The 23,820-nt window shown below is 33.2% G+C and overlaps 4 protein-coding genes across 5 annotated transcripts in view; 1 reads left to right on the top strand and 3 right to left on the bottom strand.

Moving 5' to 3' along the window:
* LOC126841058 (semaphorin-1A-like) overlaps window positions 1-5,507 on the bottom strand; it is a 63,377-nt gene extending 57,870 nt beyond the window's left edge. Inside the window, exon 1 of one of the 2 annotated variants that reach the window (XM_050577298.1) lies at window positions 5,113-5,507. The gene's annotated coding sequence lies outside the window, so the exon portion shown is untranslated. The remainder of the gene's footprint in view (window positions 1-5,112) is intronic. The other variant, XM_050577300.1, reaches the window with a different exon arrangement.
* Window positions 5,508-5,742: 235 nt separating this feature from the next.
* On the top strand, window positions 5,743-10,104 carry LOC126840426 (integrator complex subunit 14). The gene is made up of 8 exons (XM_050576146.1): window positions 5,743-6,151; window positions 6,307-6,477; window positions 6,545-6,850; window positions 7,025-7,240; window positions 8,144-8,324; window positions 8,386-8,540; window positions 8,594-8,791; window positions 9,184-10,104. Exons 1-8 carry the CDS (start codon window positions 5,990-5,992, stop codon window positions 9,199-9,201), a joined length of 1,407 nt encoding a protein of 468 aa, XP_050432103.1. The 5' UTR covers window positions 5,743-5,989; the 3' UTR covers window positions 9,202-10,104.
* Window positions 10,105-10,114: 10 nt separating this feature from the next.
* On the bottom strand, window positions 10,115-14,686 carry LOC126840425 (ubiquitin carboxyl-terminal hydrolase 2-like). The gene is made up of 2 exons (XM_050576145.1): window positions 13,185-14,686; window positions 10,115-12,686 (listed from the first exon to the last, which is right to left on the bottom strand). Exons 1-2 carry the CDS (start codon window positions 14,253-14,255, stop codon window positions 12,177-12,179), a joined length of 1,581 nt encoding a protein of 526 aa, XP_050432102.1. The 5' UTR covers window positions 14,256-14,686; the 3' UTR covers window positions 10,115-12,176.
* A 4,713-nt stretch (window positions 14,687-19,399) lies between these two features.
* Window positions 19,400-20,501, bottom strand: LOC126840734 (pyroglutamyl-peptidase 1). The gene is made up of 3 exons (XM_050576659.1): window positions 19,983-20,501; window positions 19,661-19,860; window positions 19,400-19,601 (listed from the first exon to the last, which is right to left on the bottom strand). Exons 1-3 carry the CDS (start codon window positions 20,184-20,186, stop codon window positions 19,445-19,447), a joined length of 561 nt encoding a protein of 186 aa, XP_050432616.1. The 5' UTR covers window positions 20,187-20,501; the 3' UTR covers window positions 19,400-19,444.
* Window positions 20,502-23,820: the final 3,319 nt, after the last annotated feature.

Here is a 23,820-nt window from a genome sequence, read left to right as displayed (position 1 = left end):
AGTAGATAATATAATAATGTCTCCGATCTAGTAATCCGGCGATACAGTAATTATTATTTCATTGCCTCCATGCTTAATTTGTCTACATTGATAAGGCGGCAATGAGATCAGCGGTCATAAATATGGAATAGCCCTATCGTAATTTACACCAGACTGCCTTAGTGTCGCGATGACAAAATAGTATAAAGGGTCGTTAAGTGTACATAATATTGTATAGTATCCTGCGAGGGCGTAAATAATTGTTTTTTTATTCTATAAAACCAATATAGACTCGTGTTAGTACGAGTAGTATATTATAATACGATTTAACGTTCAATCAATAACGAATAAAATAAATAGACAGATATTATAATACTTACACACGGACTACGCCTAATGAGTTATTTTAATATATTCATTATTTTAAAGCCCACGAGCCCGACGAAACGTTTCTGTAGCCGTCAATAGAGTATTTTATTGAAATCTAGCAACTATACTTAATATAGGCATGGGTACTAAACTAGAGAACGACCGAGTTATACACGCGTCTAATGAGTTGTTGCAGTCGTCTACTTTTACTGCATATTATAGTTCTACGAAAACAATTTTCAATACTATAATATTATAATTACCACAATATAAAATTTGGCTTTTCGACGACTGTCGTTGTTCGTGTTTTCCAAATACAACCATTCGCGTTTATTTATATAGTATATGATTACAAATTACTCAGAACTAGAAATTGAAAAATTATAAACAGTTATAAAACGCTGGTTTAATTGAGAGTATTCATATAACCTGTCACAATCGGGTGTGCAGGAAGACGGTTGACCCTGTTACTAGAAATTAAGATATAATAAGCAATTTTAATCAATTACACGATAATGAAATTAAATAACAAGTATGTGTGTATCAGTTTATGTAATGTCCATGTTAATTTAGATTATAAGAGACATTGACTTCTAAATTTTACAAGTGTTTCAACGATATTTTTAAATACACGCTAGCTTGTTACATAACACGCTTTAAAAATGATATTAGACTCAAAATAAAATAAAGCTATCAAAAATACATAAATGGTAATTTCGACATTTGAATTATGGACCAACAAGAAACGTAAAATATCATAGACTTTTTCTGTCTAAAATAATAGTTGGGTACCTACACTGCGGGATCCGAATTTAATGCTCGAGGCAACAAGAAGACATACTGACGCGTACACCGTGTACGTAATATAAATTATACTATTAATTACAATAACGACGAAAAAACCCTATAAAAATGTCTGACGGCCGTACAGAAAGCGTTTTACAAAAACAAAATAAACACTATTATGTGAAATCCAAGGGTTATTTAATTTTATGATAATATTGTCTCGGTCTTTACTCTAAGGAAACTCTCGTACATACACATACACAGGGGACTAGTATTTAAAAGAAATTATTGAACTGGTTCCAGTGGGTGATCCGAGCGACCACGCCTTTTCCGGTCGACAATCTTATATACATGCATACACCTTGTATAGACCCCTCGGAGCCCGTCGTTTTTAACCGCCACCGGTAACACAATAATATTCCGCGGTCAATGTGGATTATACGCGAGGTTTTCCTTACTCAGCCGATTTTCTAATTAAATATTCGGCTCTTGATATTTATTGTTTTAATTCTATTTATTATTATTAAACGATCGACGAAAGCACCGCGGCGAGGAAAATAACGAAAGGGGTTGGACACGCGTTATCGGCTTGTGCCATCGTGCGGGGTGTACATAGAAATAATGTGTTTACTGTTTTCGTATGCTGGAGCCGTATACTATAACGATTTTGTGTAGTGTACCTAAGCGGTAGATCGGCGCCGGTCTTACCGTCGCCGACGTTTCCAGTGTCCCACCGGGTCCTCCTCGGGCAAGGCGCCGCACCGAGGCCGGTTGCCGGACACAATGCAGTACTAGACGACTCTGGAATACAATATTATATTTAACACCTCGCCGTTTACAAGGTATACGACCCGACGGAAATAATACTAGGCGACAAGTCTTTACTACCTGTACAACGTTTGTAGCGCTAATATCGTTTAGAATATTAGGACCGACAAGTTTGTAGCGGGTTGAACAGTCGTCTCGTTTTGGCGCCTTCGATACAACAAGTACCTCGAATTCGTACCTAGCAGATCCTAATCGGATACAAACACATCCGGTGGTCAGATTTTAGTATTTTTTAAGAAAAAACTATAGCGTAAGCATTGGCGCCAAAAAAATGTCTGTGGACTGTGAGACTTGAGAAATAGTCTCGACCACTGTAAGTAGGTAAGTTAATTTTATGGTCCCAACGTAGGGGTACACCATAGCTAAAATGTATTCAATGGACAACTTGTCAGTATACGAGCACTGATTAGTGTAAATTTGCTCACTGTTTGCAAATCGTCCAGCACACACACACACACACATATATATATTGGCCAATCTCGAATCTAATACACCGTAATTAACCCTGACGCGTACACACTTCCTACTGCGATCTACGGAACGCTTTGATTGATCGACCGAAAATTTCATACAAACACACACATACACAAGACTTCCTCTCTTGGCTTTACGAGCTACCGCTAGCGTAGCACAAGATAGGACGTTATAGTCGGCTATAATACACTATACTAATATAATATAATAATAATATACGCCCGTCGTTTATTTATTATCGGTACACACAGGACATACTGCGTATCAAATGAAAAACGTCAATTCGACAGACGGTCTATGCGGTAACTCGGCGTAAAAATAATTATGCGAGTGGACAAGAGAACACTCTAAAAAAAACATGTTATCAATTATTCATTATTATCATTATTGTTATTGTTATTATCACTTACTACACTCGGCGAAATCTATGAGTAATCGGCAACGAGTTTTCCAAACACACGCCGTTTACATAAGCGTACCTAACCTATTGGCCACTACGACATACAAAAAAAGTAACCCCAGTCCTCCTCCTCTCCGGATTATATGCATAATATCATGATAGTACACTCGAAGGTATTACGCGTACGGCGACAATGTGTATGTATACGTTAACCGTACTATACTAATCGATTATCGGTGATATATAAATCAATCGGTAGCATATACTGCACACAAATGATATAAGAGCATAGAATATTATTATTTCATTATTAAAAATCGAGGAAATGTAATGCCCTTATGGTACAAATTATACACAGGTAAGTTTAAAGTAATATAATGATAATAATAACCGTGTAATCGATGAGTTTCGCCTCCATATGTAATATAATAAGCGAATAAGACAAGAGCGGAGAACAAGATTATCAATTATCAACGTATTACATAAAAATAAAAAACAAAAAAATACGAGAAAACCGACGGTCACAAGTGGGCAACCTTATAGAAAACGGATAATCTGTAGAAAAATTGTTTAAAACACCACACGGTTATCGTAGGGTAATTAGTAGTTTTTTTTTTACCATGCGATCACTTATTGTACAATGACGTGTAAAACCAATTAAAACCTGCACACAAATAGAACGCCGACAGACTGGAAAATTACAGTTTTTTATTGTGATTTAAAAAAAAAACACTTATTCCGTAATATGTTTATAATATATACAATATGCATGCGTATAAATAATATATCCGGCGCAGTAACAAGTACAAGTTGTTTATAAATCATTATTTTCATAACAACAGCGCCTAATAAATAGTTACCTACTGACTACTGCGGAACCTAGTACTTATGTGGTCATTTCACCAACCATAGAATTTATTATTAATAATATTTCAAACAACACTTTGGACATTACTCGTTTCGTAGAACCCCATCGAAAATGAGGCAATTTTGCAATCATTTCAAAAACGATAAAGATCCAATTAAATTGCATTGATTTTCACTGCCAATGTTCAATGACGGATGAAAACGACCACAATTAATCGGATTTTCGATTAATCGTTTCTTATAAATACAAGTTGAACGTACGGAGACAGAAATATTCTATAGTCTTTGTACAGTACACACGAATAACAACCAAACGGAATGAATACATTTTCCAGAAACGGCTATTGAAGATTTAAATGTTAAAATAAATCAGCATGACTATGGTTTTAAGAAATATTTTTGTAACTAAAATTTTAAACAAAAGAAAATTTTTAAATATCTCGGCAGTAAAGTTTCTTGATAGTGCAGTCAATATTGATATTATTATAGTTATAACATCCGTTTAGACAACCGGAGATTGTAACAATGTGAAAAATAATTCTAATTCTAATATCTTTTTGAAGCCAATAACAACGCTATTAGTTTTATAAAAGCAAAACACAGCGGAATACCATTTTCAGGGCTAATCTTGAAATTTCGAGTACAAAAAGCAAAAGTGAAAAAAACATTTTAGTACATTGTAATTTGATAAAAAGAATTAAGATATACATTATTACGAGGGCATGAGGCTGATCGCATAAACCAGTGACACACAATCATCTGCGATTATCAAACCAACAGGTATTTTATCGGCGTTTAAAATATTTCTTTATAATCGCTCGATTTCTTTAGACTTTCGACCGTGTGAAAAACGTACAATGCGGATAACTTACAACAATTATTTGTCGTAAATACACTATCGGCGACCGGTGTTATTATTATTGTTATTATATCGATGTGAATTCCTAATCAAAAAAATAATGCCCGTCAAAAGTCAACAACCGCGCAATTTACATTTTTTTTTAGGGGGGGGGGTACCCTTGTTATTTGTAAATAATAATATGTATATACATATACATAATATTATAAATTATGGTGTGTATATAAACAACAGTAGGTAATTTATATTCTATTCTTGCCCCCGGGATAATACGTTCGTTTGAACTCGGTACTCGTGAACAACTTTAAAAAAAATAATAATAATCGAACCCGAGGACAAGATACCGTCTGAAGCGAACGCTTAAAATTCGACCAAAATTAAAATTATTACATTTACCTAGTCGTAAATCAATGTTTTTTAAGCAATATTATAATAATATTATTAGTACTTTTAAGGATTAAAAAAAAAAACAATATGACATGCCTAAGTAAGTAATAAATGTTGTCCAGAGAATAAAACTAACTGATGGCTTTTTTAAATAAAAACTTACCGTTTATGTATTAGTTCATGGTGACGGCAATTCGGTGTTTTGGACGGAAATCCTGTGAAACAACAAAAACCCGCGCACTAACTGTCCACGGATATCTCGCGCGGTATAACAACAACAATATTATTATTATAAAATATATTAAAATACAATATTAAACACACACTGGCGCGAGATTAAAGATTAAATATTAAAAACCGCGATTTTATTTTTAAAAATACATAATCAATTTTCTTTGAAATAATCGTAAAACCGAGTTAAAACAAAAAAACAAGATAAAAAATAAAAAAAATAATTTGTATTCACCGGACGACGTACAAACGACAAACCCACGTCGAGTTGCGGCTCGGACTGGTTTGAGTTTTTGTTTACGTTCTTTAGAACGTGTCAGCGTGTATATAATATAAAAAAAAAATAGTAGTAACGGTAATAACATGGGAGTGTTCAGTGTTGCTATACGCCACTATACATAACACCGCACGCCTGGCGGCTATTACTGTAGCCGGTGCATGGCGCGGCCAAGATTACAACGCTCCGCTCGCCATTTAACAGTGTTGCCAACGCACTGGCCATTGCACGCCGCATCGAGCTGATAACCTCGAGCGGCGATAAGCCACGATAAGAACCCATATTTTGAAAGTAAACACTATACTTAACAATAAAATAGTGGGTATGTATGTAAATTATGTTATTTACAACTATGTTCGATCAGCATTCAAATTTCAAATAATCAAAAAAAATACTGTACAAGTATACATTCCAGACATAAACCTCCCAAAACGTCTGATAATTCCTGTTGATTTTGTCAACTATGGTCTGCCTCTAAGCGGTTTAGCGTTAGGCCTGTTCTCGGCATCGAATAATTGTAAGGTTTGCCGATATGGCTACGATCATAGCAATAGACGTGTCTGTGTCGATGATGAGGGACATCAAGATTAAAGACACCAAGGAGTCGTTCACTCTGTTACAGTTGGCCATACACGGCGTCAATGTCCTATTAGATTACTTAGCCGTCCATTCCAAACATGAATTTGTCGCAGTCGTAAGTATCTTCTCACACTCAACCCCATCAATGCAAATTCAAAATTATTCATACATTTTTTATACATAATTCTTCATAAGATGTACCAAAATCAGTTACACGACTATATGTTGTCCCTCATAAAGTATGTATGTAATGTTTGATATTAATTTCAGGTAACATTTTCCTCGTCTTGTGAAACGCTATGTACGTTTACAAGAGATTATGACCACATCAAGGCTAAAATATCGCAGTTGGATTTTAAAACCAATACAAATTATAACGCAGCAATTTTGGGTATTAATAGTTTAGTTCACCACGAATGGTCCAATTCTGTAATGTGCCAAGTAAGTTGCTGTTGTTTTTTTTTTTTTAACTATTGAACAGTTAATTTTTATTCTGTTTTGTTTTAAGGTAATTATAATCACTGACGGCCATTGTTATGAAGGCCTTCGAAAGCCGGAAATGTATCCATTTAAATGTCCCGAAAAACTGGTGGTCATTCCGTTAGACCAAAAGCCATCCATATATAAAAATATTTACGACACCAACGAATTACCAAAAGATATCGGAACTATAACACCTCCTGAGTCGCCTCTTTCTCCGTCATCTGTTGCTAAACTTTTTGAGAAATTCGCTCAAGAGACATACATACCGTATCATACAGTACTGCGTTGTGGAAATTTAAAGTCTGATGTTCAATTAATTCCTCCTCTAACGGTAATTTGAAAAAAAATTATTATTGTCGACAACTGTACTACATACGTGTACTAGTGTACATTAAACTTATAAATTGAACACATAACTCCCATAAATCATTATTCCGAATCGTCAAATAAAAACTGCAAATTTGTAAATATTGTGTATAACAGTGTATTTATTTGCATGTTATAGACACACAAAAGAGTTAATGATTTTGAAATAATAACTTGCAAGGCTGGAAACGAATTGAACATTATAGGATTTATGGAGTCGTCGAAATTAGAATGTCCAGCTACATTGTCTAGACATTTAGTATTACCTCGAAAATCATCCGACGATTGTACTGAAAATGGTGAATTATCCTCGAAAGTTCCATCGTTTTGTGTATTACTGCACGGAGCTTTAAAAGTATAAATAATTTATTTATACTAGGGGAAGTCATATTTTTTAGGTTACTGATTTTGGTAAAATTCTCCAAGCGAAATCTTAATGAAACATAAAAATACATTTTTGTCAACCAGTTGGAATCCCTAAAATAGATAAAAAAATATGTCTGTCAAGCTCTTCTCAAGCGATTATTATTGACAGTTCAATCCTTTTGTCCAAAGCTAAACTTTTGGTATTTTTCTCAAACCTGAGCATTGTGTAAATAATAATGAAAATATTATTAAAGTTAAAATTGTATTAATAAAAAACTAAAATAGTTATTGAAACTGTAATTTTGCTTGAACAAATATTCAAAATAGAGTTTTAAATACATTTTTGTTTGTATCAATTTGAAGATAGCAAGTAAAAATATATATTTAAATCAGTCTTCAATATGAACTTTAAATAATTTAAAAATAACAGGTAATTTCAAAATATATCATAGTAAATTATTCCTAATAAAAAATTAAATACTGCGCAAAATACAAATTATTTATCTCGCAAGTTTTTAATAATTCATTTGTTATATAAACAAAAAAAAGTCAGGTTTGACTATTCTTCCTCATATCAGTAACATAAAATAACTGTTGTTAAATAATTTGTATGCTCAAAAAAAACACACGAACTTGTTTGCATGTTACGAGCATTTCTCATCTTTTTAATGTGTTTCGTGAGCTTCAAAGTCGATTAAATTTAAATTCTCTAATTACTGTTAGTCGACCAAAATAGTAAAATACATGCCCTTTTTATTTTCATTTGAGATTAATTTTCCAGAGTTTCATTGAAATCATTGACCCCGTTGGTATGACCTCTTCTCATCAAAGTAAATAAAAACAAAATTATACGAATATGTTTTTTTTAAAGTATCTATATTATTTATTATAGGTAGAAAATATGGTAGCATTTTGTCAACTCGATACAAATTGGTTTGGGATTTTTGTCAGTTGGTCTGATAATAAAAAAAAATCAAATTTAATGTTGATTTCTCTCGAACCCGGAGCTAACGCAATTCCTTGGTTGGGAGACCTCCGTAGCCTCTCTCTATCATCGGTGATAATCAATCAAGGTAAGACGAATTCAAAAACGAATATAATATATTTATATTTATTTCAATTGCGTTTTAACAGAACCTGATGAACTGCAACCAACAAAAACCGCCGACAAAAGAAGTTACAACCAGTCGCAACTAGTGTGGATCAAAGAAGCTGGTCTACAAGCTGACATTCAAAAAATTCTACGGCAAGCCAGAAAAATGCCAGACAAAATTCAAAGTTTTTACAAGGTAATTTATCTTGGAGATTTTTTTTGTTTTTATCTTATATCTGCCCATTTTAGGAATTGAATCGAATTCGGAAAGCTGCTATCGCTTACAGTTTCACAGATCTGTTGGTCAACATAGCTGACCTATTAGATATAGAATGCACCAATTTACCAGGCAACACGCATCCGGATTGTGCATTGCAGCTGACACACGCTGCCGGAGAATTACGAAAACCAAACGCCATGGATTCTAAAGTCACTATTCTTCCATTGGTAATGCGAATTTACTCACAGCAATTTTATTTGAGGGTTGAAAACATTTTATAAAATCTTAGAGTTGGCAATAAAAACCACCAACCCCTGTCCTCCCCCCTAAAGCGAAACGGGTTGATGTGTATTTTGATTAAGCCCAGCAAATGTTTAGTAATTACCCCAAAATTGGTTTTATTGGGCTTATATGTGTCCAAAACAACGTAACTGAATTGGGCTTAAAAAAAAAAAATAGTAAAACCGATTTATCGCAATTTCTGCCAAATTTATTTAGATTAATTAAATCGTTTTGGTTTTATTTCTACACAATTTTGATAACGTTTTCGATCTTATTTTAAATTAAATTTTATTATATTGATGTAGGTTGATTAATTGATTTTTTTATTTTATTTTAGGACACCTCTTATAGATAACTATAATAATCCAATGTTATTCAATGACACCAGTCAAGTTTTATTTAAAAAAAAAATCAAAATTGATGAACATTTTCAGCGACAACATTTAAATTATTATTATATTTTTTTAAATACTAAGGTTATAAATATTATTATTATCATATCGTTGTATGTCATTGATAGGAATCAAACTTTGTTAAATTAATTGTAAAATTAATAATTTCATTTAAAGATCCACTGTTTAGAAAGAAACTATTAATTATTATTTTTTTATTGTATTTGTTTGTTTGCTGAAGTCAATCCAGCATGACTATTTCAAGCCAACATTAGTCAGAATTCACTTTTAAAACCAAGTACCTAAATAAAAAAAATATTAACACTATTCAATTAAAGAATATATTAAATTTAACAAAAATCCAAAGTTATAATTAACACATACATTTGTTCAATAAATCCATTATTTGATCATTATTTATTGAATTGTTTATACATAACAACTTATGTAAATAGTTTTACCAAAGACATAAATGTGTTGGTATAATTTGTTGAAAAAAAAAAATAAAAACCTAAGAAATGTTTATGAATTTGTATATATTATATGACTTAAATTTTGAACAATGTAGTTTGTATATTATATATTTTATCGAGTATTGGTAAAACGTTTTAGAAATAAATTGATTGACATATTATATCACCAATAACCGTACAATCTGCTGTTACCAACCAAATCAGAAGTTGTTATAATATTAGCTTTAGACTGATTTTGATATAAATCATAAAACATTATCCTTGTGTTCAAATATAAATTAACTATAAGCTACAAATAGTATGTGGAAAGGTGAGAAATAAAATTTAGCTTAATAATTTATTGTCTTTACGATTAATTGTATAAATATTTTAATCTTCTTCTAAACTATAATTATATAATTTAAATGTAAACTTTAATTAGTGTCGTGTATTATAATATAAAATAAATAAACGAAATGACAACGTTTCAACAATCTAGTCTGTTTTAATAAAGTTACTAATAAGTAATATGTACATACAAATACAGGTGCTTACCAAATATTCCTACTAAATTCATATTATAATAAAGGATAATCTATGAATTAATAGAAGTTCAACATAATAGTCTGCTCGTTTTACATTAATTGTTTACAAAACAAAAATCAACAAGTTTAAATCAGAGTGCAAAAATATATTGGTACGCATTAGATAACTTTTGGTAAACATAATATAACAATTATCAAATAAAATGTTTAATATATATTTATATAATCGCTATAATAATAATTGTAGCTTGTACAAGGTAACCCTAGGTAATTGCGTTGATTATAATTATTATATAGGTAAGTACTATAATTTTTAAAAATTGACGATTTATAATCGTTCAACAAAATGGCATGATATTAATAATAACAATAAAGAAAAGATATAGTAATAAATAAATCCGCTGTATTATAATCAAAATATTAATCGTTAAATAATCATCTAAAGCGGAAACAAAAAAAATGTACAAGACTTTGCTGTTGTTAATATTATACAAAGTAAGTACGCGGTAGGCGACAAAAAAAATAGCCAACACTTATAAATAAAATTATAAGAAATTAAAGTAATTATAAATTTAAGAGAAAAAAACGAGCGTTTCGTCGTAACATATTTACTAAATTCCTTATTTTTCTTTTTTAATCATAATTTTTGTTATTAATAACCGATAAAAAAATGTTATTTTTTATAATCGCAAAAAAAAAGTTACATCCAATCGAAGCAAAGATTTGTTGGTGAAACATATTATACCTAAATGTGAACAAACAAACGATAAAATATTTTTAAAAACAAATCCAGTCGAAAACATAATAATTAATAATATTATAGAACTGGTACATGTGAAAGGACGTGTAAATATAGAATTTTGCGATTTTTGCTGCTAAAAATAAAATGTCGTGACTCGTATTAAAACGTTTTTGATCATATTATAATATTATTATTATTAAAACTATAATAACTGTTATCATACGGTTTTATGGAAACGCCGAAAATTCACTATTATGCGCCAGACACAATAATTATTAAATAATAACGAAAAAAAAAAATACAAAATAATTTATCAGTTCTTGGACGTCGTTTTTGGACAATTAACGTTTTACCTAAAATAATAATTTCAAACTGTTAAATTTTGATTGATAATAATTTATATTGTTTTTTTTTTTTACTAATTTTTGACACTACACTTTATTAAAATATCGGCATAAAAATGGCAAACCGACTTGGTGGGGTCCATAAAACCGTAGCTTTATTATTATTACTATTTCGTTGGACCGAGCTTATATTACATTATAATAAAACGTTTCGTCCCAGTTTTTTCGCCGTTTAAATATTATTATTAGTTTGCTACGGAGACGGATGAGCTCATCATAACATAATATTGTGTATTGGTGTTGTTTGCAACCTAACCCTTCCGGTGCCCTTTCTAACGCCTATATCTAAAATTCTGTCTATTACTCAACTGTTCCCATACCCTGCGACGGTGTGTATTGGTACACTATAAAAAAAAATATATTATATAATATAATAAATAGTATGTACATTGTATTTGTATGGTAAAAACGACAATTTCCACTCTACAAGATAATATATAAAATATCGTTAGACCTATTGGGTATTTTATTTTTGGTAACCAGTTCTTCCCTATAAACGCTCCTCCCCCGCTCTCCTATATCAGTTGTACATAACACGTTAATCGTTATCACTGACTCGGGCGATAAAAATTACAATGTTATCACAAAATAACCAGCAGGGACAGTCAAGAAGACACATAAGAACCCATGTTATTCTTGAATAATGTCTCTTCTGGTTATACTGTTCTTTTAGTCGCTTAAAAATAATACTGAAGTAAAAAACATATGATCGATGCTTGTTGACTTTTTGGACGGATACATACATACAACGTTTTTTTTTTTATTAATGAAGCGTTTGTTCTTTTTAGTCGGTTATCAATACGAGGTGGCTTCGTAGAACAGTATGTACGCCTCGTTGCTGATCAGTTTGCCGGTCGAAGTGATTTTGGACACCGAACTGTCGTTGAAGAAATGCCAGTCACCGGTGTCCGAGTTTTTGCAGAACGCCGTGTAATGTCCGGCGATGGGCGTGCCCGAGTGGTTGGACACCGCGTACAGGTTGTACCGGGTGTGCGGCTGGATGCCGCGAGCCGAGCCCGACACGTACCGGCCCATGTCGAGCGACACCACCGGGAACGACACCAGGGACGTGATCTTCTTGTACGAGTGCGTGCCCTGGAAACGCTTCAGGTGCAACACCAGATACCTGGGCAACTTCTGAAAGCTGTACGCCTTGTACATCTTCCGGTCGACCTTACACACGCTGCACCGCGGCTTCTCGCGGAAGTCCAGCACTTCTTCTTGCGTGAAGTTCGCCAACAGATCCGCGAGCGACACCTGATCGGTCGCGCCAGACGGCAACGACAACGACAAGTCCCAGAACACCTGACAAACGATACGAAATAATTTAGTTATCGCATCATCTGATTTTGTTATTAATACCCTCTTATCCATAATTTCCACTCCTCGTATTCCCTTTCTCCTACCTAAATTTCTGCCCCTTCATTTCCGTTTCCCCTCATCTCTCTTCACCTTCCCTTGACCCTTTCCATCTCCGCTCATCTCTTCACCACAGCTTTTCTCTTGATGTCGTAAAAATTCAGATTAGGTAGATGTTTGTTAGACCCAACTCATGACGAGTAACGCAAACTTCCGACAGACCCACAGCCACAGTCTTATGGATATGTCTTATAATATAAGACTTATATTCATAAAAAAACGATGAAGGTTTAGATTTCGTCGGGAAAAAGCGAGCTCCGAATTGAAAAAAAAACCAAAAAAATGTCACACAGTGCCAAACCGGGACAGATGCCAGTGGAATGTAATGCATATGATGTACAATAATATAGTATTTTTAAATTCGTATATTGGGTCAATGCCTACCTCGAAAGTGATGCTTTTGTGTCCGCACACCGAACACTCCAACGTCGATTTCAGCTGTCCGGCGAAAAGGTCCACGACGGCGCTGTTGTCCAAAGCCAAGTACCGTCGCCAGTATTCGGCGGCCAATGCGTTATCCTTGAGCGAATCGTCCACTTCCGCCGGACACTTGGGCTTGACTTTCACCCGGTTGATATCCACGTGAAGCTTGTCCAGCAGCAACCTCAAAAACTCTTGCGAGTCTTGCTGTTCGTAGCCGGCAAACCGGGGCGACAACCGTTGGAACGCCGACTTGAACGCGGTCGTGTCCACCGGGTTGTCGGTGCCTGTCCAAAGTCTAGTAAGCAGGTCGCGGTACGGCCTTATCAGCTTACCGTCGGCCGTCGTGTCGTCCAGCACGTGGTCGGTCAGGCCTTTAGTGTTGCTCAAGCACTGTAGTACCGAGTTCATGTAGCACGTGTTGCCGATGTTCCGTATGCCGACCACCCCCTTCTTGGCGTCTGCCGGCTGCTGTCTGCTGTTGGCGTATGTGGACGACGACTTCGCATTGTTGTCCGCGGCGTATCTCTTGACGTTCATGTTTACCGCATATTTGTCGTGGTCTTGCGTAGTGTCCGGCTGTTGTTGCTGCTGCTGCTTGTTGTATTTTTCGAAGTACGTTAGATTGCTAGGCCTGGTCGATGTGTAACCGGTGTTGGACGTGTAAGATTTATTCAGATAAACAGACGGCGATCTGTTGTACAACGAATCCAAACGTTTCTTCGCCATAGCGTCGTACCGTTTGTCGTTGCCTAGCGACAAAGTCTTGGTGTCTCTGGTCAGGCTGCTGGACGAGTATGCCGACGGCGACAGGCTTTTGCTCAGGCTCAGCGACCGCACGTTGCCGTTGATGTCGGTCAGCCTGGGACTCTGCCTGGGCAGCGACACCGTCCTGGTCGCGCTCCCATACACCCGCGACAACCGGTCATTAGACGGGCTCAAGTCTAGCGCGTAACCGCCGTATTTGGTCCTGGTACTAGTGCTACTGCTGCTACTGTTGCTGCTGTACTTACTGGAGCATTCGGACGAGTACATTGTCGCGTTATTGGCCGACGGTATCGCGAAACATTGCTTTTTTCGCCTGTTGCACTACAGAAATTGCAGTCGTCCGAATCGAACTGCCGAATGATTGTCGTCGTCGTCGCCGTGGTTTTTTTAAATTGTATTATTAATATTTACCGTGACGTCACGAGGTTCTCTTTAACATCTGTTCGGCGAGATTACACACTCACATATACATCATTTTTTATAATAATATTATAAAACCGCGTTTGCTACTGTCGTCGCGGCCGCCGCCGTCGAATGATCGATGTGGGCGCGCTCGCTTAGCGTTTTTTCGATGATTTTATTTTTAGCCGCGGCCGCGTGCGCGATAACCGTCGTCCACAACGCCTGGCGGCCGCATACTATCGACGACGATATCCCGACCACCATCGATGGCGTCCCGATGTCACCGGTGGCGGTCACGGCGCGCGCGCGTCTATTGATTAACCTACTTCGTCTCTACCGTTTTATTTTAGCGTTGTGTGTGTCTGCGTGCCAAGCGACTCTTCAATGCCGCCGCATCGTATGTACATGCGACTAATGGTCTTGTGTACACACAGACTGCTGTGTGTGTGTGTGTGTGATATTATAGCCGGTGGCGACACGCAACCCTTTTGAACGTATATCTATTTTTGCAGTCGATCGTCTTAGACCAAAAAACAGCCCTAACGGCCGTCGTGGTGTGTACCTCCCTACTTACGGCTGGTGTGCGAAGGCGGGCCATTTTTTTTTATGTGAGTTACAACAGTCACTGGCCAATGCAGTAACGGCCGGCCCGCGACGCGAAACGAAAAGTATTACAGACAAACAATATAGGATTAACGCGAGGTGGTTTGGTCTGAAACATTGATGCACGCTCACGCATAGCAAAACTGGCACTTATACCAAGGCCACTGCGTATCTTATAGGGCTGTAAAGGAGACGAGCAATCGATAGGCGTTTTGCCTTTTTGCACAGTATTGGACCACACCTTTTCTGTGCACCAAACACACATATTATAATATCAGCTGTATGACGTATGAAGGTACACATTGCGTCTGTGCGGTGTGTGTTTTTGATCAGAGATCAGCTCGAAATTTTATTTACTTTCGAAAGTTTGCATATTCTGCTATTTATTTACGTTTGTAAAATGGCGTGAAAACGCTATCAAATACTAGTGTGTGACACGTACTTAGGACAATATTTGTGGCCGCACCACGTAGATTAAAGAGTTTTTGTTTTGTGAAAATAAAACGACACGCACGACAACGAAATACCTAATTTTCAAGTTGCTTTTGACCGTTGAACATGCCCAACGCACAAAAAAACTTTAAACAGAAATGTGTTCAGTACGGACAACGTTACAACATTGGTGTGGTATAATGATTAATTTTTTTTATTTTGTTGGCATCCCATGATTGATTTTTTATCTCTCAGCTCTGACCTCTTGAAGTATAATTGCATCTCAAGCAGTATTGATTATGAAGCGCGATTAAGACATATATTATGCAGATGTTTTATTGAAAATAACATCTGATCTATTTAAGATGAAAATATATACGCTTTTTGACAAGTTGAAAGCTCTTCAACGGTTTGAAGTAAAAAAAATTAGTGTAGGTTAGGTCAAATCATAACCCAAAAGCTTAAATGTTATTGACTCGATTAAGAAATCATTTAAAACAGACGATCGAATAAGCATTATTTTTGTATTAGAAATATCGGCTGGCTAATAGTAATACGTTTTTTTGATGTTATATTATTTATATATTGACTCGTTTACTATAGGTACGTGGACATGTTTTATATATCAACTAAAATAACGATTTAATTTATTTTGAGGCCTGTGAATTACCCATAGTGGCCCTGCAAATAATAAAAGGATAACTTTAAATAAAAAACCGAAAACAGTCAAGAAACTATATACGATAACATTTTGTAGATATGTTATTCTGAGAGTACGCCATAAAATAAAAAATATATTCAGACCAAAAAAAAACTGCTTTTCTTTACTGGAAACCTCCAAAAAATGGACCCGTTTTGACTTTCGGTTTTTCATGTACATAATTTTTTTATATATGGTACCTATACATAAATATCAGAGAGAGTTGCATGCCGTATCGCTATTTGTCATCCGCTATGTTATATTTCGTCGATGACATGACGTGTCTACATTATAAGAGTCTATCGATTTTATACGATTCGTACAGGCATCTAAATCAAACATTATAAAAAAACTTACGGTCAAAAGTTTCAGTCAGTTCGACCAATTTTTTTCTCCTTGTGTACATTTCAGGGCGGGTTACCGTTCATCCCTCACATCGGCTAACAACGGAGTTTTTGGTTTAACCCCACGGCCATCGATTACTATGATGACTTGGTCGCGAAACTGTTACATTTATCATCAACGAGAGGATTTTGATTTTACAGCGATAGGTAGGTTAATAGGTACTAGGTAGGTACTTTAATTTCCGTGTACCAGTAAACGATTTGTTTTCAATACGTCCAATACGATTAGAATTTAAATATTTTGTACTTATCTATTCTAAAAGCCCAAAGTCCAAACTAAAATGACTTTAATAAAAAAAGTTTTTTCGTTCTATAAATTATACTACAAAAATCATGTTTTTCATGTGTTGTAAATTGTTTATAAAATGCTTATTGTAAAAATGTTTACAAATTATATGTTTTCGAAAAAAAATTATTTCTATATACCTATATATTTTTTGTCAGCATTTTATAGTAGGCAACTATACTTAAAATTCAACTACCTCTAGTTGACGCAAACGGCTAAAAGGCTTAAAATAGAAAAAAACTAATAATACTACTTGTAAACATAAGCATATTTAGTTTTTGCTAGACTTGATATTATTGTACCCTCAATAAATTAAAAAAAGAGCTAATAAATTAGTTGTAAAATACTCGAATGATCTAGAAAGCGAATTAGGTAAAGAATGGATTATTCATTTTAAACCCTTTATGGTAGAATTGAAATCAGAAAATCTAAATAGAATCAACAGCAACATTTTTAAGAGAAAAGAAAACGATTTAAGAATTCTCCCATTAAATGCAAAAATCCGGCAGTATTTAAAAAAAAAAAAACTAAAAAGTAAAGAATTATTTAAGCAATTCTATTGCAGGTGAGTTTAGCATGTTTAAAAGCAAGTTCAGAATTTACCACAATGGACGTATGACCCTTAACAGTAATATATAAAATCAATTAAATGATAAACCGCGTCGTTTGGTTTTTGATCACAATTTTTAAAAAATTATATATTTTTTTTTAAAGAACAGACGTCTAAAGGCATTAACACATTTGCTTGATTATTAGGTTTGGGATTGACAAAATATCAAAATGTACGATGCAATTTTGAAATCTCGAAAAATAATTTTAATAAAAAATGCCTAAATAGAAATCCAATACAAACGAAATTTGCTTAAAAACCAATAGAAAACATGAAAATTGACGAAGTTTTATTTTAAGCGCTATTTTTAAGGGGCAAAGGATAGGCAATATTTGACAAATATTGATATAATAGCCGTTTTTCATATGCCTACTAATTTCAAGGTGAACACATATTACAATTTTCTAATAATAATACTTATAAAGTTATTTTTCTCCGAGTTATGACGGAAGTTTGATAAAAAATGATTATCGTAGAAGTCATTTTCTGGCGTATCTACTGGACGAATTTCAATTTTTTTTTTTTTTTTATGCGAAGCTTACTATTTTTTCTACGGGGGCTAAAGGCCGATTTTTGATTTAGCGACTAAAAAAGTAGTTAGATGTATTAGAAAAACTATAAAAAAGTAAAAATAAAAATGTTTATAACTAATTTTTGAAAACAAAAATAAAAAAATCAGCCTTTTAGCCTCCATAGAGAAGATGTTAAACTATAAAACAAACAAAAAAGTATTGAAATCGGTTCGGTAGACACTTCGAAAAATGACTCCGCGTTTTAGTCTTTATTTGTAAGAAAATTGACGCTTTCCGTTCCCCTTAATGACATTTTTTACATAACGTTTTCAAAAAATATTTGTATTACAGATACGTACATATCTACGAATTGTATATAAAATAAGCGTAAATACAATTTTATAAGAAGTCTATAATAGCACAACAGTGGTTTTTGCAGTCCCACCCCTTTTAAATGTATACTCAAAAATAATAAGCACTGCATGTGGCATGATGCATTAAACCTTAATTTTTAACTAAACAAAATAAATAAATATTGTGTTGAATTGTGTAATGAAGTACATTCTAACATGTTAATTGCATAACTCAATTGTATTATAATATTTGTATTGATAACGATATTGAAAGGGTTGGGCATTAAGTAATAATAATTAATGATACTTCATGATATTACAAACATTAATTAATTGGGTTGTACGAGTCGGACATTTCGTGCAACTCACTTACCAGCTGCTACTACTTTATCAGAAGTAGACAATCTCGTTTAACGTTATGCAGGTACATTGACCCTTGAAATACATTTTAATTATCCGACAATAAGCCCCATTTTGTATTACATAAAACATACAAAAAATATATTATTAAAAAATTACATCTAATTTAATAAAACCGCTTTTTTTTTTACTTATAGGTAAAATTATTTCTGCCCTATTTGAATGTTGCTAACAAGGACCAGATTACTGATAAAGCCATTTTAATTGACTGCGAACGCTCATGATACTTTCCAAGATGAAAATGTTAAACTGGCATACAAAGACCTATGAGTGATTTTACTCTGTAAATTTGATTACGTACCTTGAGAATTACCTGCCTAAAATTTAGTATTCCTTGTATAAAAAACTATAAAATAGTAATGCAATTAGTAAACTACTATTATTATACTAGTAAAATACTAGTATTTAATTTTGGATTCTTAATGCCAAAATGTATGTATTAATTTAAATGAACAAATTATACATTGTCAATAATGTTTATTAGACATCATAATAAAATAAATAAATGTATTGTTTTGCACGATAACATACGTCTCACTCTGTGGTTTATACTTGCATAACTATCGTAAAAACTCCAACTTTTTTTTTTAAAGGAATAAGTTTCATTGATAGTTTATTAATTCATTTAAAACATAAAATGAACAAATCTGTCAATATTTAAATAACATAATTTAATATTATTAAAAAAAAAAAAATTGAATACATGTTTATTAATTAGTAAAAATAATGTTTTATTATTTTAACTGCTCTAACAATTTATTGATAACAAATTTAAGATTTTCGGCAAGTTTTTGAGCTGTTTGATCTTCATCCAATTCTGGTACATGAATGAAAATTGTTCGATCTTTATTGATAGATAATGATTTAAAGTAAATGTATTCACACAAATACCTGAATAATCAATTATATATTTTACCAAAATATAACTTAATTTTCAGCTTTAATATTACCTTCCCGCATTTTGAGAAATACATAAATCATTTTCTTTAAAAAAGTCTATGCTTAGACCCGTCTCGATTTTTGTATCAACGACACATGTATTTTCTGGACAAATACCATTGATATCTTCATTGCAATAATTGTGACCATTTGCAACAGTTTCAATTGTAAGTGCTTTAGCGTAGTGAGAGACACCGAGGTGGACCATAAGCTATAAAAACCAATTCACACTAAAAGAAAGTTAAAAAAGACTGTACAAATTAATAGTTTGTGTAAAAAATGTAACATAATGTATTTTGAATGATATAACCAAGTATACAACTTAGTACTTACTATCGGATTATAATCAGCCCATAACTTTGGAACAATCACATCCACATCATTATAGGACACCGGAATTTCGACAGTGACTAAATTAATGTTCAGTTCTTTATCAATGCCGGTTTCAGGTAAAACTTTAGCTATTTCCCAGCTTGCATTCACCGTGTATTGACGAAACAGTCCAAAACCAGTAACGATCACAGTTTTTGGTGACATTATTATTTGTTATTTTTGCCAAAAAAACTAATCGCAGTGCTTGAGAAAAAAATAATAACTGATCGTTGATAGTAGTAGGCCTAAGTTTTTATTAAAACCTGTTTAGTATACTATACACATCATTAAAACTAAAAAAAACTAGATACACAAATTATAGTTATCTATAGTCCGTGGCCTAATTTAGCAATAATAAACTCAACACGACTTTTCATAGATAACAAGCACTTCACTATGTAAAATATTGTAATTATAATTTAATCTAAATTTGTATATCTAGGTATAAACAAAAGAGTAAAGTCTTTAAAGCTGTAGATTGTAGAAATTTTACTGTTTTGAAATCGTGTTATGGTTTTAGAAGTTATCATCATTGATAAGAAGGATTGATAACAACGTCATATCTAGGACAATATAAATAGTAAAAATTAAAATTAAAAATCTATTATTAAATATGTAAAATTGTATTACATAAATTATTAATATTCTCAACAGTAATAATATTTTATATTTTTATGTTTATTATAATTTCGCCCACATTTCCAAGGAGGTTTCATAACAGCTATATAGGTATCCCGAGCCAGATGGTAAATTATCCTAGATTTCTGAGACCCAAGACTGGAAGAAACTTCAACCATTGTTACCTATACATTTTTAAACTATAATTTCAAATATAAAACTATATTATTGTAAATATAATAATTATATTAGGAGTATAATTTTATTTTATCGTATATAATTTATTTGTTTATCCATAGAGTTGCTATATTTAAGCCAACTTTGTGTATGAATTTTCACTGTACTAAAGAGTTATAAGCGATAAGCCCACGTATGAATTAATAGTTTGAAAATAAATTAAGTTACATATTACTTTAAGGGAAAAACCTAATCGGCTTGCTATTAATACGTAGTATATTATGAAATATAATAGCTTATTCTGTGAACTTGGATGTGTACAATGTACATTGACCCTTGTACATTATTCTTAAACATTATCGATATTTTAAGATTAATTGTATTTTGCTCCAATCTGAATTTCAATCCGCTAATAACTTCATGGCAAATCCTATTTTAAACCAAAGTGATGGTGTTCATCATATTTTTGGCACATTTTTATAATCTTACAGTTTTGTGCTGAGGTTTCGCTCTCATTGCGAAGTCCATCTTCGGAGCGATAGTCACCGTTCCGCTATCGTGACTAATGACTATACCGTACTGGCTCGCATGTTTCCACCGCATTTATGCGTTCGTAGTGGACGATGCGACCAGGATGCTTTCAAGAACTCGGGACACAAAAATAGCGGTAAGAAACAATTAAGCCAGTCAGAGTCAGTGCAGTCGCCAGTCGCCTATCGCGACAACGGAACGGTGACTATCGCTCTGAAGATGGACTCTGTGCTATGAGAGCGAAACGCCAACATAAAACTGAAGACATGAGTATATTATCGGAAAATTATCTTCATAAAGTATAAAATTACGTAAGATTATAAGAATGGGCCAAGAATCTCGCGAGCGGTTTTTTTAGTAATATATGAACCGTTTACCGGTCAAAACTTTTGCCTCCCTCTTTTTAAAACGAAACAACACAACTGATATTAAGTGTTATTCTTATGCACTTTTTTTTAAAACAATTTTCAATAGTTTAATAGGTAACCGGTACACGTTGGCGGTTTTATTATAATATTAACTGTTCATTTGCCATGGCCATTGTTAATGTACCCATTACAGTTACGTTTGTTGCTTAATAATTAATGGGATCACGTCCCAATTTGGCTCAAGCACACGAGAGTCACAATTAGTAACGTTATACTCGTGTACTTTAGTGTCCTCTCCTTTCGTGTAAATAGCATCTCCAACAAAAACCTAGTAGTGAAAAAAGGCTAAGTTCCAATACAATATCTTTATTATATTTATATTATGTTGTATAGCACAATAGTATCGGTGTTAACACGGTCAAGGCCAACTCCGTCTAGATAAATATAGGTCGTTGGAGTTAATAATTCTGTGTTTTTATTGTGCTTGATCCATGTATTGTACTCTGTCCTTGGACTTAGCCCGTTTTACGTGAAATACCTAGTGTCGAGTTATATGGTGGACGGACTAGTTTGTGAAAACTAGTCTTCTTCTATGAACACAATAATATAGAACCGTTTACACCGAATTCGACATTAAACCCGGTTGTTTCTCTGGTTTTCGTAATGATGAACGACTACGATTTTACTATAACGTCTAAGTGTATAGTTAATCAGCCAACATCTGTTTATTTAAGGGGAACTTGTGTAAAATAATAATAATGCGAGCCAGGAAAATTTGTTTTTATAGTATATTATACCTAAATGTAGATTGTAGTACAATTATAAATAAAAATCAACGCTATAAAGAATAAACACACATAATGAAATTGTTGCCTTTATGATGAACTTTGTTTTATCCTTTCTATTTTCCTATTTATTTCCAAAGAAACTCGTCGAACACTCGAATATGTAACTTTTAAACATAAGATTAATATTTGTTGTATCCTTTCATTTCATTTTCATCGTCCTCCGAATTAATACGGTTTATGATAACGAATCATATAAAACTGATATTCAGTAACCGTATGTGATTTGTGATGCTTTTAATTGTTTTGATATAAAGGATTTTTTTAGTTAACAAATAAAATGTATTAAATAACATTAAAATGTAAAAAATTAAAATTAAAAAAAAATAATTTTCTAAAATAATTTAGAGGTTGCGGTTATATTGTTTTTCATAGTAGTTTAATGTTTTTTTTATCAATTAAAAAAAACATTGATATTATTAACGGAGGTAAACGCATCGTGCTTGGAACGTACAAAAACAAAAGGACAGAATATGTATAGCATGTTTTTTGTGTTGAGGTTTAGACTTTGGACCCTTTATCATTATGTCAAGATCGCTGCCATAAGCCTTTGTCATTATTTATGGTTTCAGCAAAATATTTGCTTTAAATATAACTCACAATTAATAATCTATTAAGATATTATGATTACCTATACAAAGCCCGAAGTTTAGGTCAGGTAGAGACCTAAAAATGTATATTTATTTTACCTACAATGGACGTTATCTATCTAACGTTTCAAACTTTAGAATTTTTCGCGTTTTTATTTAAAATACCATCTCTCTAGGTATTTTTATTGTTAGTATATTATATATTCTTTCTAATCATGTGTACTGATTATATTGTAATTAGCTGTTTTATTAATTAAATATTATTAGGTATTTTTTTTCAACCATACAACGTGGTATAGCATTTTTAAATTTGTAACTTTTTCATAGTTTCCAAATAAAAATACTGATGGACGAGTGCTTAAATTTATCTGAATTTAATACTTGGGGCTAGATATTTATTAATAGTGTATTTGTTCAATACATTTCTATAGTAGATTACACCAAGAAGAAGGATATGATTAAATGGGTATCTCTGGACAAGACTGAATGACGTTTTGACATAGACGACGTTCATACTATGGTTGTTGTAATAAATGGTTTCTAAAAATATTATTTTTGTATTATGGACTCCATATAATATCGACATTGCAGGGTTTTGAACGAAAATGAATTGCTGGCAGAAGGTAAGGTGCTCGAGGGTGTGTAGGATACAATCTGTCGCTGCAGCGTT

This window comes from Adelges cooleyi, unplaced genomic scaffold (genome assembly GCF_023614345.1).
Source record: "Adelges cooleyi isolate 19-005CV unplaced genomic scaffold, UGA_ACOO_1.1 ACOO_flye_CR_arks_rails_tigmint_CR_PRNA_376, whole genome shotgun sequence".
In the NCBI taxonomy this organism is placed as follows: domain Eukaryota; kingdom Metazoa; phylum Arthropoda; class Insecta; order Hemiptera; family Adelgidae; genus Adelges; species Adelges cooleyi.
This window is presented reverse-complemented; position numbering and strand designations above follow the sequence as displayed.

Coding starts and splice junctions, on each gene's coding strand:
- LOC126840425 (XM_050576145.1), bottom strand. CDS start 14,255: ATGTACTCGTCCGAATGCTCCAGTAAGTACAGCAGCAACAGTAGCAGC. Junction 12,687..13,184: donor ACAAAAGCATCACTTTCGAG/GTAGGCATTGAC, acceptor ATCGTTTGTCAG/GTGTTCTGGGACTTGTCGTT.
- LOC126840734 (XM_050576659.1), bottom strand. CDS start 20,186: ATGTCACCAAAAACTGTGATCGTTACTGGTTTTGGACTGTTTCGTCAA. Junction 19,861..19,982: donor GGGCTGATTATAATCCGATA/GTAAGTACTAAG, acceptor TGGTTTTTATAG/CTTATGGTCCACCTCGGTGT. Junction 19,602..19,660: donor ATTTCTCAAAATGCGGGAAG/GTAATATTAAAG, acceptor TTGATTATTCAG/GTATTTGTGTGAATACATTT.
- LOC126840426 (XM_050576146.1), top strand. CDS start 5,990: ATGGCTACGATCATAGCAATAGACGTGTCTGTGTCGATGATGAGGGAC. Junction 6,478..6,544: donor CCAATTCTGTAATGTGCCAA/GTAAGTTGCTGT, acceptor TTTTGTTTTAAG/GTAATTATAATCACTGACGG. Junction 6,851..7,024: donor AATTAATTCCTCCTCTAACG/GTAATTTGAAAA, acceptor TGCATGTTATAG/ACACACAAAAGAGTTAATGA.